At 37.8% G+C, this 16,802-nt stretch overlaps 1 protein-coding gene across 8 annotated transcripts in view; it reads left to right on the top strand.

Annotated features, from left to right (window-relative positions):
- The window catches only part of ERO1B (endoplasmic reticulum oxidoreductase 1 beta), a 358,900-nt gene that overhangs the window by 305,260 nt on the left and 36,838 nt on the right, over positions 1-16,802 (top strand). For all 8 annotated transcript variants that reach the window (XM_032313477.1, XM_032313482.1, XM_032313479.1 and 5 more), the window contains exons 2-4: positions 1,593-1,712; positions 5,692-5,775; positions 15,924-15,965. In XM_032313477.1, coding sequence (XP_032169368.1) covers positions 1,593-1,712; positions 5,692-5,775; positions 15,924-15,965 — 246 coding nt within the window. The remainder of the gene's footprint in view (positions 1-1,592; positions 1,713-5,691; positions 5,776-15,923; positions 15,966-16,802) is intronic.

The following is a 16,802-nucleotide window of genomic DNA, read 5'->3' as shown; positions in this document are numbered from 1 at the left end:
TCTCTCTCTCTCTCTGCCTCTCTGCCTACTTGTTATCTATGTCAAATAAATAAACAAAAACTTTTTTAAAAATGTTATATAAATGAATCACATAGTAAGTAACATTTTGAGGTTGGCTTTTTTTTCACTCAACCTGATTCCCTGAAGATTCATCTGAGATGTGGATGTCAGTGAGTCCCATTTTTAAATTTAGCTGAAGAATGTTTTATGGAAATTTTGGATTCTGAACTCATTTTGTAAATACCATTTTCTGTTCAGTTAATGTATACTTTGAGTAGTAGATAAAGCATGTATTTTTAAGTGTGATTATTTGGGACTAAATCTCATTTTTACATTGGAAAAATTATTTTTTTAATTTATTTTTTATTTATTTTCAGCATAACAGTATTCGTTATTTTTGCACCACACCCAGTGCTCCATGCAATCCGTGCCCTCTATAATACCCACCACCTGGTACCCCAACCTCCCACTCCCCCGCCCTTTCAAAACCCTCAGGTTGTTTTTCAGAGTCCATAGTCTCTCATGATTCACCTCCCCCTTCCAATTTCCTTCAACTCCTTCTCTTCCATTTCCCCTTGTCCTCCATGCTATTTGTTATGCTCCACAAATAAGTGAAGCCATATGATCATTGACTCTCTCTGCTTGACTTATTTCACTCAGCATAATCTCTTCCAGTCCCGTCCATGTTGCTACAAAAGTTGGGTATTCATCCTTTCTGATGGAGGCATAATACTCCATAGGGTATATGGACCACATCTTCCTTATCCATTCGTCCATTGAAGGGCATCTTGGTTCTTTCCACAGTTTGGCGACCGTGGCCATTGCTGCTATAAACATTGGGGTACAGATGGCCCTTATTTTAACTATGCTAAGCCTTAATTTTCTTATGTGTAAAATGAGGATAAAAATACCTATTTCATAGGATATTTAAAGAATAAATGAGGTAACCTGTAATGTTCTTAGCACTATGCCTATCACATAAGTGTTCCACAAATGGCAGTAGAAAAGAAAGATGGGGTTACTACAGCAGTATTATTACAGTCTGTGACTTTTAGGTTAGTCTTGGAAGAAATGCTTTAGTTTTCCTACTACATTGGATTTTATGTATGTTTGGGCAAGGGAGGAACATTCAATATATTTCTCTAGCCACTAAACAATAATGCTTAGTTCTTCAGAATAGGTATATCTAATCCTTCTGTTGTTCTTTACCTAATTGGCCATAGTAAAAAGTAAATGATTGTTTTAATGTTGTGTATCTTTTTTTAAAGGATTTTATTTGAGAGGGGAAAGGAATGAATGGGCGAGTGGCAGAGGGAGAGGGAAAAACAGGCTCCCTGTTGAGCAGGGCTTGATCCCAGGACCTTGGGATCTCTACCAGAGCTGAAGGCAGAGGCTTAACTGGCTTAAAACGACTTAATCGACTTAACCAACTGAGCCACCAAGGCACCCCTTTAATGTTATGTATATTAAAAAAGACTAGTTACCTCAAATGAATAAACTATCTTTTTATACAATAGTACAGATTTGCAAAGGTTGAAATATCTATAATTTACATATTTTAAGTTTTATATGTATATATTCCCCACCCCCAGGTTACCGGAGTCCTGGATGATTGCCTGTGCGATATCGATAGCATCGATAACTTTAACACCTTCAAAATCTTCCCCAAAATAAAAAAATTGCAAGAGCGAGACTACTTCCGTTATTACAAGGTATAGTTATAATTTTTGATTCCGTTAGTAGCAAAAAATTTTACATAGCTCTCTACAGATGTGACTTTTATGACCCTTTTGAAAACCCATTTTGACTTCTCAGAATGCTCTGTGTTTTTTTTTATCATTGGAATATATTAAGTACTGTAGTAAAACCTGATCGTCTTTTTGAACACTGAGAACCTGAGCCCTCTTCCTGTGTTTGGAAATTCCTAATCTTTCAGTTTTGGGACAGAGACTCCTTCCACAGAAGCTGAAAGTGCCACAGACTTATCTTTCAGCTTTCCTTGTAATTTAGGCTCTGCCATCTAGACCTCCCCAGGCTCTGTGTTGTGCTGGCGGGCCCTGTCCTGTGTTAGTGCTTTTCTCAGTGTAAGTACTACAGCAGCACATGGTTCCTGGGGAGCTCAATGGAAGGGCTGCTGAACCAGGCTGAGGGCACAAGCAGAACAGCCTTCGTAGTAATACTGCAGAATTGATTCTTTTTTTTTTTTTTTTTTTTTTTTTACAGGCAGAGATCACAAGTAGGCAGAGACGCAGGCAGAGAGAGAGGAGGAAGCAGGCTCTCCGCAGAGCAGAGAGCCCGATGTGGGGCTCGATCCCAGGACCCTGGGATCATGACCTGGGCTGAAGGCAGAGGCTTTAACCCACTGAGCCACCCAGGCGCCCCTGCAGAATTGATTCTTAAATTGAGCGCTCTGCTCTAGACCTTTACAGAATAACCAATGCTAGTTTAAAGGTAGCAACAATAAGCAATATTCAAAAGCAGTATTTTAAATCGAAGAACAATATTTTAAAAGCTGCTGTTAATGCTTTGTTTTGCTCTTGCTCTCAGTATTCAATTGGGTTTATAATTTCTTTGATACTCCTTTTTAGTTTATTTTAAAACTTAAGCATGATTTTCTTTTTTATCCTGATTCTATGTAGCTATCTTAGTCTTTAAATAGCCTCTAATTTCTATAAGAAATTAGAGCAGGAACTAATAGCCATTATTTTTATGTCACCACCAAAATTTTGGCACCATTAGCCATTGCCCTTTTTTTTTTTTTTTTTGAAGATGACAAAAAATTTTATTATGTCATGTGCCTAGCAAGAAATGCAATAGCCATTTCCCTTGTTTTTGCAACACTCTATATCAAATTTCTGGAAGAAATTCCTCCCTAATTTCTGGAAAAACACTTATACAGGTGTCTTATTGGTCTAATTGACCAAAAGAGGGAAAGACACTTTGGTTAACAGTCCTATTTACATAAATATAAGGGGGAGTGATTGTTTCTCAAAGGAACGTTAGGGTTTACAGGAGGAGGATAAATGGAAGTTGTATAGGCAAACATAACAGTGTTCTAAGAAAATGTTCTAATCAATTTGATGAAATTATTCCATATGTAATGGAAATATCCACTTACTTCCCAAGGGAGGTTAATGCAGTGATCTAGTTAATGCATTTGTCTCCAAGTCAAGGATATTCTGGTGATGATTATTCCTTTCTCTAGTTCTGCCAACCTACAAATTAAACAAAAAGGACATTTAACCACCATCAGTATACTTTTCATATGCTAGTGGCAAAAAAAGAAAGCAAAGAGAATAGGTTAATTTTAAACATGTGCAAACATACTTATGATTGAGCAAGGATACCTAGGTGGAAGCCAGACTACCCCTGTCAACTGCTCAGTTGGCTGCTGAGTTGATATTTACAGTTTCTTATACTATCTATTCCATTTCTTTATTTACCGAATATTTATTGAATAATTACTTTGCAGTAGGCGCCCTTTTTTAAAGAGTTTTCCTATTTTTATTATTATTATTTTTAAAGATTTTGTTTGTATGTCAGAGAGAAAGAGAGCACAAGCAGGGGAAGTGGCAGGCAGAGGGAGAAGCAGGTTCCCCGCTGAGCAGGGAGCCTGACACAGAGCTTGATCCCAGGACCCTGGGATCATGACCTAAGCTGAAGGCAGATGCTCAGCTGACTGAGCCACCCAGGCAGGTAGGTGCTATTCTAAGTGCTGTGGATACAATAGTGAATAACACAAAGACTCTGACTTCATGAAGCTTTATCCAGATTAGGAAAGCAAACAATAAACAGTGAAATTTAATGTCATATGCTTACTAAGGTTAATGCAATGGAGAAGAATAAAGTAGGAGACAGAATAAATTAATGGGGTGGGGAAGTTAGGTAGCTTTACTTTTAAAGAAGATGATCAGGAAAGGAAGGTATCTGTGCTGTGCCATTTGAGTAAAGACCTATATAACGTGAAAGCCGTGACAAGATGTGGAGAGAGAACATTCCAGGGAAGGAGAGTAGAGCTACAGGTATAAACGTCTTGAGTGCAGGCATAAAGGTTGAGCGTGTTTGAGGAATAAGTTCATCCTGGCTGGAGCAAGGTGAGTGAGATATGGCGAGTTGGAAAGTAAGAGCCAGATGAGAAAATCTTATGTAAGGATGTTGAATTTTAGTGTAAGTGTAATAAGCTTTTGGGGGGATTTGTACAAAACAGACTCTCAGGGTGTGAAATAGGAAATAGAGAAACCATGTAGGTTTTTGCATGAGACCAGATGGAAAGTGGAGTTGGAATAGGGCAGTAGAGTTGGAAGAGGTGAAAAGTAAGCAAACGAAGATCGTACATAAGAGGTAACACCAACAGACTTACCTGATGGGGTGAATGTATGCTGTGAGAGTAGAAGTGAAATTGAAGATGATGTGGAGTTTTGAGCATATTACAGGAAAATATATCCTGACCAAGTTAATCTTATTCTAAGAATGCAGGAACAAGGCTTTTAGGTCCTCAACACAGTTCAACACACATTCCTGATTTATAAAAATTTAATAGGAATGATGGATACTTCCTTAACATGATCATTTTAATCCTAACATTAGCATTGCCACCGTCTTGCTTGTTGGGAAATAGTCGAGGAATTCTCACTTAGGTGAGGGACCCAGGGTACCCACTGTTCTTTACTGCTGGAGATATTAATTAGCATACCAAACAAGAGAGAGCAACTAGAGGCATAAACATTTTTGAAGAATAAGTAAAACTATCTCCATTTATAAATGACAAAATAATACTAGAAAACTTAAATAATGAAAAAAATGATTAAAAAATGCATTAAGATAGCAGGCTATAAACTTAATATACAAAATCACATATCTTCCTAAATGTAAACAATAAGATATAACAAACAAAATCCCCAGTTACACTGAGCAGTCAAGAAGGTCACTGTCCGGGGCACCTGGGTGGCTCAGTGGGTTAAGCCGCTGCCTTCGGCTCAGGTCATGATCTCAGGGTCCTGGGATCGAGTCCCGCATCTGGTTCTCTGCTCCGCAGGGAGCCTGCTTCCCTCTCTCTCTCTCTCTCTGCCTGCCTCTCTGCCTCCTTGTGATCTCTGCCTGTCAAATAAATAAATAAAATCTTTAAAAAAAAAAAAAAAAAAAAAAAAAAAAAAAAAAAGGTCACTGTCCGCCAGCCCCATTATTTTCCATCACGAAACTCTGGATGTTCTTTGTAGCACTTACTACAATTTGTAATTAAACAGATATGTATAATTTCTATTCCCTCCAGTAGACTCCAGGTGGGTGAAGTACTTTTTTATAGATCTTCTTTGCCCTAGACCCTACACAGTGCAGACAGTGGGTGCTCAGTGCACACTGAAGCGGGTGGGCGCTCGGGAGAACCCTAACGGGTAAGGTGCTGACAGACATCAGAGTAAAATGCTGCCCAGGGTCTGCAGGTGAGCAGTGTACTTGGACTTTATTTCTTTTTTGAAGTGTCAGAGGACTAATAACAGTTATTTTTTAAAATTAATATTACAACTGGGTGTCTGAAAAACTGCAGTTTCAAATTTTGAACCCTATAGATGCCACAGGGTAGGACTTTTTCTTCTTCCCACCACCACATCAGTGGTGTGCAGCACAGGGACACCTAGAGAGTGTTGAAGAACTGTGCCATATGTATGCTAACATTTATCCAATCTTTCTCTCAAGGTCAATCTGAAGCGACCATGTCCTTTCTGGGCAGAAGATGGCCATTGTTCAATAAAAGACTGCCATGTGGAGCCCTGTCCAGAGGTAAAATAAATTAAAAAAATAATAATAAGGAAAATATTGCTTCCTCTTGGCCTCTTAGATAAGCATGAATTTATATTTTAGGCCACTGTTAATGGATTTAGACTTGTCCTCAAATTCATATGCTGTCACCTCTCTCTTTTTAACCACATTCTTGAAGGTTTATTTTATACTTGTCACCAAAATGGGTTTGAAGAATCTCTTGTACCCAGTAGTATTGACTGGTTGTGGAAGTATAGTATGGTTCTAAGCCAGGTGGAAGCCTGGGCAGCCTGTTCTAGGACTGGATCTACAATTGGCTAACTCTTATTTCATGCTTTGTTGAATATGCTTTTTATTTCATAAGAAAAGTGATGTTAGTGGACCTTAACTTTTACATTTAGAGTGAGAATTAGAGTGCTTTGTAAAGCAGAGGAATTTCAGGCTTGGTATGAGGTCTTCACTTGGTGGTTTTGTTACATTAAAAAAAAGCAGCTATACTTATATTTTAGACTTTTGTTTTAGACATATACCATAGTTAGTTCTTCTTAAACAATAGTTCATTATAAGCTGTGTTTTCATTTCACTTTTTACTTTTCTTACCTAATCAATTAATCTAGTTTGTTATCCTTAAAAATGGGGAAAAAATCTTAACCAATGTCCTTTGTAAAGGGACAATTTAAAAAATCCTCTTCATTTTCCTTTAAGAATAATTTTTTTAACTTTTTCATCTGAAATAATTTCAGACCTACAGAAAAATTGGGAGAATAATACCAACAGTCCTCATTTATTTTTATTCAGATTCTCTGAATTTTTATCACGTTTGCTTTATTACTCTTTGTATATACTATTTTCTGAACTATTTGGGTGTAAATTACCAACAAGGGGATACAATACTGCTAATTACTTGTGTTTCCTTAAAAACAAGATTATTCTCTTATGTAACCACAATGTAACTAACAAAATCAGGAAATTAACATTTTTATAATACAAATGTCTAATCTATAGACCTTAGTCATATATTGCTGAATGACTTACTAATGTGCTATATAGCTAAAAAAAAAGTGTTTTATGGTGTACATTCACTTCATGTGTACAAAATGGTGCTTCAGTAGTTCCATATACTATTCAGTGCTGATCAAGATAAGTGCACTCTCAATCCACTTCCCCGGTTTCAGCCATTGCCCCCTCCTTATATCCTCTCTGGTATCCATCACTTTGTTCTCTATAGAGTTAAGAGTTTGTTGTTTTGGTTTGTCTCTTTTTTGTTCTTGTGTTTGTTTTGCTTCTTAAATTCCACGGGTGAGTGAAATAGTGTGGTAATTCTTGTTTTCTAACTGGCTTCTTTTCCTAAGCATTATACTTTCTAAATCCATCCATGTTTTGCAAATGGCAGGACTTCATTCTTTTTTATGGCTGAATAATATTCCATTGTATGTGTATACCCCACATCTTCTTTATCTGTTCATCTATTGATCGACACTTGGGCTGTTTCCATGGGTTGTCTATTGTAAATAATGTTACTATAAACATAGGAATGTAGGGCGCCTGAGTGGCTCAGTGGGTTAAGCCTCTGCCTACAGCTCAAGTCATGATCTCAGGGTCCTGAGATCGAGTCCTGCATCAGGCTCTCTGCTTGGCAGGGAGCCTGCTTTCTCCTCTCTCTCTCTCTGCCTGCCTCTCTGCCTACTTGTGATCTCTGTCAAATAAATAAGATCTTTAGAAAAAAAATAGGAGTGTATATATCCCTTTGAATTAGTGTTTTTGTATTCTTTGGGTAAATACCTAGTAGTATAATTGCTGGATCATAGGGTAGTTCTGTTTTTAATTTTTCAAGGAACCCGTATGTTATCTTCCACAGTTACTGCACCAGTTTGCATTCCCACCAACAGTGAATGAGTGTTACTTTTTCTCTACATCTTCACCAGCACTTGTTTCTTGAGTTTTTGAGTTTAGTCATTCTAACAGATGTGAGGTGATAGTTCAGTTTGTTTTTGATTTGCATTTCCCTGATGATGCATGATCTTGAGCATCTTTTCATGTATCTGTTGGCCATCTGGATATTGTCTTTGGAGAAATGTCTGTTCGTATCTTCTGCCCATTTTTTAATTGGATTATTTAGGATATTTTTTGGTGTTGAGCTGTATTAAATTCTTTTTTTTTTTTTGAAGATTTTTTTTATTTATTTGACAGGCAGAGATCCCAAGTAGGCAGAGAGGCAGGCAGAGAGAGAGGAGGAAGCAGGCTCCCTACTGAGCAGAGAGCCCAATCCGGGGCTCGATCCCAGGACCCTGGGATCATGACCTGAGCTGAAGGCAGAGGCTTTAACGCACTGAGCCCCCCAGGCGCCCCGAGCTATATAAATTCTTTATATAATTTGGATAATAATCCTTAGTTGGATATGTCATTGCAAATATCTTCTACCAGTTAGTTAGGTTGTCTTTTAGTTTTATTGGTGGTTTCCTTTGCTGGGCAGAAGTTTTTTATTTTAGTGTAATCACAAGTGCTTATTTTGCTTTTGTTTTACTTGCCTCAGGAGACATACCTAGAAAGATCTTGTTATGGTCAACATCAGAGAAATTACTGCCTGTGCTCTGTTCTAGGAATTTTATGTGTCAGGTCTCACATTTAGGTCCCTAGGCAGTGTAAGAAGTCCCATTTCATTCTTCTGCATGCAGCCATGCAGTTACCTTTTGTTGAAGAGACTTATTCCCATTAAATATTCTTGCCTCCTTTGTCAAAGATTGACAGTAGCATCATGGGTTTATTTCTGTGCTTTGTATGCTGTTCTGTTGACCTAAGTGTCTATTTTTGTGCCAGTACCATACCTTTTTGATTACTACAGATAATATAATTTGAAATCTGGAATAGTGTTCCCTCCGGTTTTGATTTTCTTTTTCAAGATTGCTTTGGCTCTTCAGAGTCTTTTGTGGTTCCATAAAAAGTTTAGGATGTCTTTTTTCTAGTTCTATGAAGAATGCTGTTGGTATTTTGATAGGGATTGCATTAAATGTGTAGCTTGCTTTGGGTAGTATAGAAATTTTAACAATATTTGTTCTCGTAATCCATGAGCATGGACTGTCTTTCCATTTCTTTGTGTCATCTTCAGCTTCTTTCATCAATATTTTATAGTTTTCACAATCAGGTCTTTTCACCTCTTTGCTAAGTTTATTCATAGCTGGTTTATTATTTTGGGGACTGTTGTAAATGGGATTGTTTTCTTAATCTCTCTTTCCGCTGCTTCCTTATTACTGTATAGAAATACAGCAGATTTTTTGTACATTGATTTTATGTCCTGAAACTTGACTGAATTCATTTTTAGATGTAGCAGTTTTTTGGTGGAGTCTTTAGGGTTTTCTACACAGAATATCATGTCCTCCGCAAATAGTGGAAGTTTGACTTCTTCATTAACCAGTTTGGTTGCCTTTTATTCCTTTTTGTTGTCTTATGGCTGTGGCTAGGACATCTAGTAATACCCTGAATAAAACGGTTAGAGTAGTCCGTGTCCTTTTTCTGACATCAGGGTAAATGCTCTCACTTTTTCCCCCATTGAGTATAATGGATTTTCTCTATAAGGCCTTTATTATAGTTGAGGTATATTTCCTCTAAACCTACTTTGTTGAGGGTTATTGATGCTGTATTTTATTGGATGCTTTTTCTGTATCTGTTGAAATCTGAAGCTTCTTTTCCTTTCTCTTACTGATATGATGCATCACACTGATTGATTTGTAAATATTGAATCACCCTTGCAACCTGGGGGTAAATGTTGATCAGGGTGAATGATTTTTTTTTTTTTTAAAGGATTGTTGGACTTGGTTTGCTAGTATTTTGTAGAGGATTTTTGCATCTATGTTCATCAGAGTTTATTGGCCTGTAGTTTTTTTTTTTTAATTAAAAAATCTTTGTTATTTTTTGTAGTTCTGTTTTTTTTTTTTAAAGATTTTATGTATTGACATTTGACAGAGATCATAAGTAGGGCGGGGGTGGGGGGTGGGAGGGGGTGGTTGCAGGGAAGCTGGCTCCCTGCTGAGCAGAGAGTGGGAGGCAGGGCTCAATCCTAGGACCAGGGGATCATGACCTGAACTGAAGGCAGAGGCTTTAACCCCCTGAGCCACCCAGGTGCCCCTGTAGTTCTGTTTTTTAATGGTGTCTTCACCTGGCTTCAGTATCAGGATGATACAGGCCTCAGAGAATGAATTTGGAAATTTTCCTTCCTCTTCATTTTTTTGAAATATTTTGAGAAGAATAGGTATTAACTTTTCTTGGAATGTTTGATAAAATTTGCCTATGAAGCCATCTGGTCCTGGAGTTTTGTTTGTTGGGAATTTTTATTTTTTTTTAAGATTATGTTTATTTATTTGACAGAGAGAGATCACAAGTAGGCAGAGAGGCAGGCAGAGAGAGAGAGGGAAGCAGGCTCCCCGCTGAGATGAGAGCCCCATGCTGGGCTTGATCCCAGGACCCTGGGATCATGACCTGAGCTGAAGGCAGAGGCTTTAACCCACTGAGCCACCCAGGCGCCCCATGTTGGGAATTTTTTGATTACTGATTCAATTTCATTGCTGGTTATCAGTCTGTTTAAATGTTCTTTCTTCCTGTTGCTGTTTTGATAGATCATATGTTTCTAGGAATTTGTCCATTTCCTCTAGGTTGTCCAGGTTTGGAGTATGTAATTTTTCATAATACTCTCCTGTAGTTACTTGTATTTCTGTGGTGTCCATTGTTATTTTCTCTCATTTGCAATTTTGTTTGGGTCCTCTCTCTTTCTCTCTTCCCCCCTTTTTTTTAATGAGCCTGGCTAGAGGTTTATCAGTTTTGTTTATCTTTTCTAGGAACTAGATCCTGACTTCATAGATTTCTTCTATTTTGTTTTTAAAAATTTTTCTGTATCATTTATTTGTGCTCTAATCTTTATTATTTCCTTCCTTCTGCTGGTTTTGGGTTTTGTTATTCTTTTTGTAGCTCCTTATATGTAAATTTAGGTTCTTTGAGATATTTCCTACTTCCTGAGGTAGGCCTGTATGGTCCTAAACTTACCTCTTAGAACTGGTTTTGCTCCATCCGCAAGATTTTGGACCATTGCGTTTTCATTTTCATTTGTTTCCGTGTAATTTTTTATTTCTTTGAGGTCTTGGATGACTCATTCATTGTTTAGTAGCATGTTATTTAACCTTGATGAATTTGCGCTCTTTTCAGATTTTTTCCCTGTGGTTGACTTCCAGTGTCATAGTGTTGTGGTCAGAAAAGATGCATGGTATAATTTCGATCTTCTTGACTTTGTTCAGGCTTGTTTTATGGGCTAATCTGTGATCTGTTCTGGAAAGTGTTCTGTGTGCACTTGTGGAGAATATGTATCTGCTGTCTTAGGATGGAATGCTCTGAAAATATCTTTTAAATCCATCTGGTCTGGTGAATGGAGCCATTGTTTCCTTGTTGATTTTCTGTTTGGACAATCTGTCCATTGATGTAAGAGGGGTGTTATAGTCTCCTATTATTATTGCATTCCATTCCTATCAATTAGGTTTTTTTTACGTTTGTTGTTAACTGTGTATTTGGGTGCTCCCATGTTGGGTGCATAAATATTTATAATTGTGTATCTTCTTGTTAGAGTCTCCCCTTCATCATCATATAGTGTTCTTCTTTATCTCCTGTTACAGTCTTTGTTTTAAAGTCTATTTTGTTTGATTCAAGTATTACTACTCCAGCTTTCTTTTGACATCCATTTGGGTGACGAATCTTTCCTCATCCTCTTACTTTTAGTTGGCAGTTGTTTTTACGTTGGAGATGAGTCTCTTGTAGGCAGCCTTATAGATGGCTCTTGTTCTTTTTATCCACTCTGTGTAATTCAAAGACACCCCATGTCTTTGGATTGAAGTGTCTAGTCCATTTACATTCAAAGTAGTTATTGGTAGATATAAATTTATTACCAAGTTGTTACTTCCTTTGCGATTGTTTTGTAGTTTTTCTCTGATCTCTCTCTTGCTCTTTTTTGTGGTGCTTTGGCTTTCCTTAGTGATATACTTGGATTCCTTTCTCTTTATTCATTGCATATCTATTGCTGGTTTTGTTTTTCTTTATTTCTTTTCAGTGTAACAGAATTCATTGTTTATGTACCACACCCAGTGCTCCATGCAATAAGTGCCCTCTATAATACCCACCACCTGGCTCCCCCGACTTCCCACCCCCCCCCACCCCTTCAAAACCCTCAGGTTGTTTTTCAGAGTCCATAGTCTCTCATGGTTCACCTCCCCTTCCAATTTCCCTCAATTCCCTTCTCCTCTCCATCTCCCCATGTCCTCCATGTTATTTGTTATTGCTGGTTTTTGATTTGTGGTTACCATTAGGTTTGTATATAACATCTGCATATAGCAGTCTGTGCTAAGTTGATGGTCATTTAAGTTTGAACCCATTCTTTATTCCTTTCTGCTTAACATTTTGGACATATGGTGTGATATTTTATATCCTTTGTGAATCTCTTGACTGATATTTACAGATATACTTATTTTTACTGCTTTTATGTTTCCTACTTTTCCTAGTCTTACTTACAGTTTTTTCTTTCCACTCAAAGAGTTCCCTTTAACGTATGGCTGGTGTAGTAGTCATAAACTCCGTTAGTTTTTGTTTGTCTGAGAAACTCTTTATCTTTCCTTCTATTCTGAATGATAGGCTTGCTGGATAGAGTATCCTTGGCTGCAGATTTTTCTTTTCAGCACTTGAAATCTATCATGCCACTCTCTTCTGGCCTACAAATCTTCTGGTAAAAAAAATCAGCTGATAGCTCTTTGGGGTTTCCCCTTGTATGTAACGGTGTTCTTTTCTCTTGCTGCTTTAAAATTTTTTTTTCTTCATCACTGCTTTTTGCCATTTTAACTACTATGTGTCTTGGTGTGGATCACCTTGGGTTGATTTTGTTGGGGGATCTCTCTGCCTCCTGGATCTCAGTATCTGTTTCCTTCCCCAGATTCAGGAAGTTTTAGCTATTATTTCTTCAAATAAAATTTCTGTTCTCTTCTTTTTCTACTTCTTCCAGGATCCCTGTAATTTGAATGTTATTACACTTAATGGAGTCACTGAGTTCCCTAAGTCTATTCTCATTTTGTATAACTTTTTTTTTCTCTCACATGCTCGGCTTGATTACTTTCCTTTACTCTGTCTTCCAGGTTGTTGATTCATTTGCCTGTTTCCTCTAACCTACTATTTATTCCATTTAGTGTATTTTTATTTTCATTTATTGTGTTCTTCATCTCTGATGTGTTCCTTTTTATTTCTGTGTTAAGGGTCTCACTGATGTCCTCCATTCTTTTCTCAAGCCCAGTGAGTATGTTTATGATCATTACTTAAAATTTTCTATCAGCCATACTACTTACATCCATTTCACTTCGGTCTGTTGCTGTGGTTTTGTCCTGTTCTTTCAATTGGGACATATTCCTTATCTCATTTTGTCTGTTTTTCTGTATCTGTTTCTGTGTGTTAGCGAAGTCAGCTCTGCGTCCTCCTCTTGAAGTTCATGGTCTTATGAACAAGATGTCCTGTAGTGCCCTGTGGTAGAGTTGTCCCCTATTCTGCAGGACCTGGCAGATACAGGGACTGTCTCCTGTGTGTGTTGCATATGTTCTGCTCTTGTGTCCTGGCCAGCTTTTCCTTTAGTCCAGTTGTCTAAGCGGGTCTCAGCTTGTTGTGGGCGGTGTTTGTTCCCCCGCTGGAGTGCTGCACATTTAAACAAGGTGTGTGCTGGTCTGTTTGTGAGACGAGATCTGTTTCCTGTACTGGTGGATGGAGGGCTGTGTGGGTGGGGTACCAGTTACAACAGGCTGTGTCTGGAGCTTCTTCAAGGTCCACAGCTGCTCAGACTGAGGCCCTGCATAACGTGTGGGTCAGGAAAAGCTGCTGCTGGTGTTGTTTACACTGGTCTTCCGTGGGAGGGGTCCAAAACCAGAACTGACACAAATGTGTCGAAAAGGGGACCTTACTGGGTGTGGGTGGGTGGAGCTCAGTGTAACCAATTTAGCTAGAAAGCCTTGCATAGTGCTGGTTCCCACAGGTGCCTATGTGTTTATGCTGTGAGTGGGGATGCGGAGGTGAGGGAAATGGTGCCTGCCTCCTTTGTTCCTGGAGGGGTCTCCCTGTGATCCCTACCTTTCGGGACATGCTCTGAGATTAGTAAGTCTCCCTCCCATATGCCCTAGTTGTTTTTCAAATTGCTGCTTCTATGTTGTAGCTACCTGGGCTGTTTGTCCTATTCCCCCCCACCCCACCCCGCTGTCTGTTTTAAGGGCAGGAACTCTGCTTCCTAATGCCTTTCAGCTCTCCCAGAGTGGAGGTGCTGATTTTTAAAAATCCAAGCTTCAAGTCCCACTGGTTGTAGGAACTCCTGAAATTTGGAGCCTCTGGCTTTCAAAACCAAAAGTTATGGGGATTGGTCTTCCCCATGCATGTGGGATAGTCTGTTTCTCACCCTTTCCTGTACCTCCAGTTCTTGACTGCAGACAGCCAAAGCCTATTTCGTTCCCCACTGCATCTCTACCCTTCCTACCCAATTCGATGTGGCCTCTTCTCTGCCTTTAGTTGCAGAGTTTGTTCTGCCAGTCTTTGGGTTGTTTTCTAGATTATTTGTGTGAAGTTTTTGTTTTCTAGTTGTATCCATAGGATGAGGTGAGCCTAGGGTCCTCCTACCCCATCATCTTCCCAGCCTCAATCCCAGCTGGTTTATTTCATTCTTGATTTAGTTATTAGTTTTACATTTTTCATTACTTCTAATAATTCTCTTCTGTGATTGTTATGTGTCATTTGTAACAATCATCTGTGATGCCTACCCCAGTATGTCTAAAAGGTTTATTAAGATTTGTATAAGTCAAGTTATTGTATTTAGCATCAAACCTTTAGAAAAGCTGCTAAAGGTTTTGATTTTAGCATATTATACTATACTAGTCAGAGGACACACTGTAGCCAGCAGTCACTTTTGGTTAGTATTCCTTCCACATTTTAAATTCAGGTTCATGGCTGTTAGATTTGACTTAAGTTTTATAGTCTTCTCTCTTCTGCCTTCTGTTAGATGTACTAGCAAATACTAAAATAATAAAATGCTGGCAACAAGTAAAGTTTTAATCTATTAATCTTTTTATTGATTAGGGAAATATCTCTAATCATTATTTATATTCTTTCACCTGGCAGGAAGATACTTATTCTGAATATTTGGTTAAATTTACCTAAGCTAAAATTTACCATGACACATGAAAAGATTTTAGTAGGTATTTTGCTATACCATAGAATCCGATGCTGGAAATCAGTCCCCTAGATTGATTAGAGGATCAACCTGTGATTTTCTGCTTTCAGATATGATTTTGTGTTTGTTTAAAATTGTGTCTGATGAACCAGTTATAATGATTTCTAGGTTTGCTTATTAAAGCCTGAAACTAATTACTGGCTTTGTTGAAAAGAAAGCTGGACATAGGGATTTTCTGTTAGTAAACCCTGATTACCTAGATTGGTAAACCAAGGTCAATCCTGTGTACCAAGGAACTGGTTCTGTCAGTATTAATCCCAAACTGCCTTCACTTTAGATGTCAGTTTAGAGCAGCAATTAAGATTGAGCATAAAATTTTTCAAAGAACTTTGAAAATTTTTAAAGCTTCTCTTTCTGTGGTAGGAAAGTTTATGGAATAGTGATTTTTATCAGTTTTTTTAACCTAAAAATTATGTGAAATATTCCATACTGCATTACAGTTTAAATTATAGCTGATTTGGGCGTGTCTGGTTGGCTCAGTGGGTTAAGCCTCTGCCTTTGGCTCAGGTCATGAACTTAGGGTCCTGGGATGGAGCCCCACATCGGGCTCTCTGCTCAGCGGGGAGCCTGCTTCTCCCTCTCTCTCTCTCTACCTGCCTCTCTACTTGTGATCTCTCTCTCTCTCTGTCAAATAAATAAATAAAATCTTTTAAAAAATTTTAGCTGATTTTGACACTGTTATTTTGTATATGTCATTCAGTTTGCTAAATTATGATTTACAAGTCCATAAATTGGTATTTTATTAGATAGTATGAAAACAATTTGAATGAATGTTCATTTTTTCATCATAGAATAAAATAGTCTCTGTATTTGAGCAGTGGCATTTGTGAAGAAATCTCAAGAAAAAAATGAAGATAACTTCCTAAATTTTTCTTGTTATTCTTTTAAGAGCAAAATTCCAGTCGGAATTAAAGCTGGGAGTTCTAATAAGGTGAGTCACTTTTCTTCCTTGAATATTTTTGCTTTACATTGTGAAACTTACATTTCCTGCTTGACAGTGGTTGCAGAAGAGAACTGTTCTAGAATTAGTTGGCAGTGGGAACATTTTGCTCCATAGTCCCACCTTTTTAATTCTTGCCGCAGGCAGAGAACTTGTATGTTTTTACAGTTAAATTATATAGATTCTTTTGAGATACATCAATTCTGTCTTCTGTAGAAGAACTATAGTAGCATAGTATAACTACAGTATTAGATGCCCTGTGCAACAGGTGTTTTATCATGCATGTATTTTTAGTCTTGTGTTCCAACTAGTCAACCTGTCATCTTCAGGATTATACTGTATAGGGTACACAGTTATCAAGGTATTTGGGGCATAGTACTTTTAAATGGCATTAAAATTTTTTTATTTTAAAAATATTTTTCAGTTATTTTTTATTCTTCATTATGCTTTTGGAAATTTTGTCTCTGCTGATATATGTAGCCTTGTTAATTTTAATAGTTGTGTAGTACTCCATTGTATGAGTATCTCATTGGTTAGCTCTTCCTTTGCTGATGGGCATTTCAGTTGTTTGGAGTTTTTTGCTATTATCAACAGTGATGTATCAGCATTTTCATCCTTTGTCTCATTGTGTACACATGTAAGAGTAGACAGGTAGATATTTAGGTAGATATTTAGAAGTAAGGTTGCTGGGCCATTGATTATGCCTATCTTAGCACGATGAGATAGTACCAACTACTTTCTAAAGTGGTTGTACTTCATTTTTAGTTTTGTTTTTTAGTGTTGCTCTGGATATGGTTTCAGTTGTAAGACTGTTGGTTCAAGGGTTTA

The sequence above is a fragment of the Mustela erminea genome, chromosome 14, assembly GCF_009829155.1.
Source record: "Mustela erminea isolate mMusErm1 chromosome 14, mMusErm1.Pri, whole genome shotgun sequence".
Taxonomy (NCBI): Eukaryota; Metazoa; Chordata; class Mammalia; order Carnivora; family Mustelidae; genus Mustela; species Mustela erminea.
The sequence above is the reverse complement of the archived record's forward strand: the minus strand, read 5'-3'. Positions and strand labels throughout refer to the sequence as shown.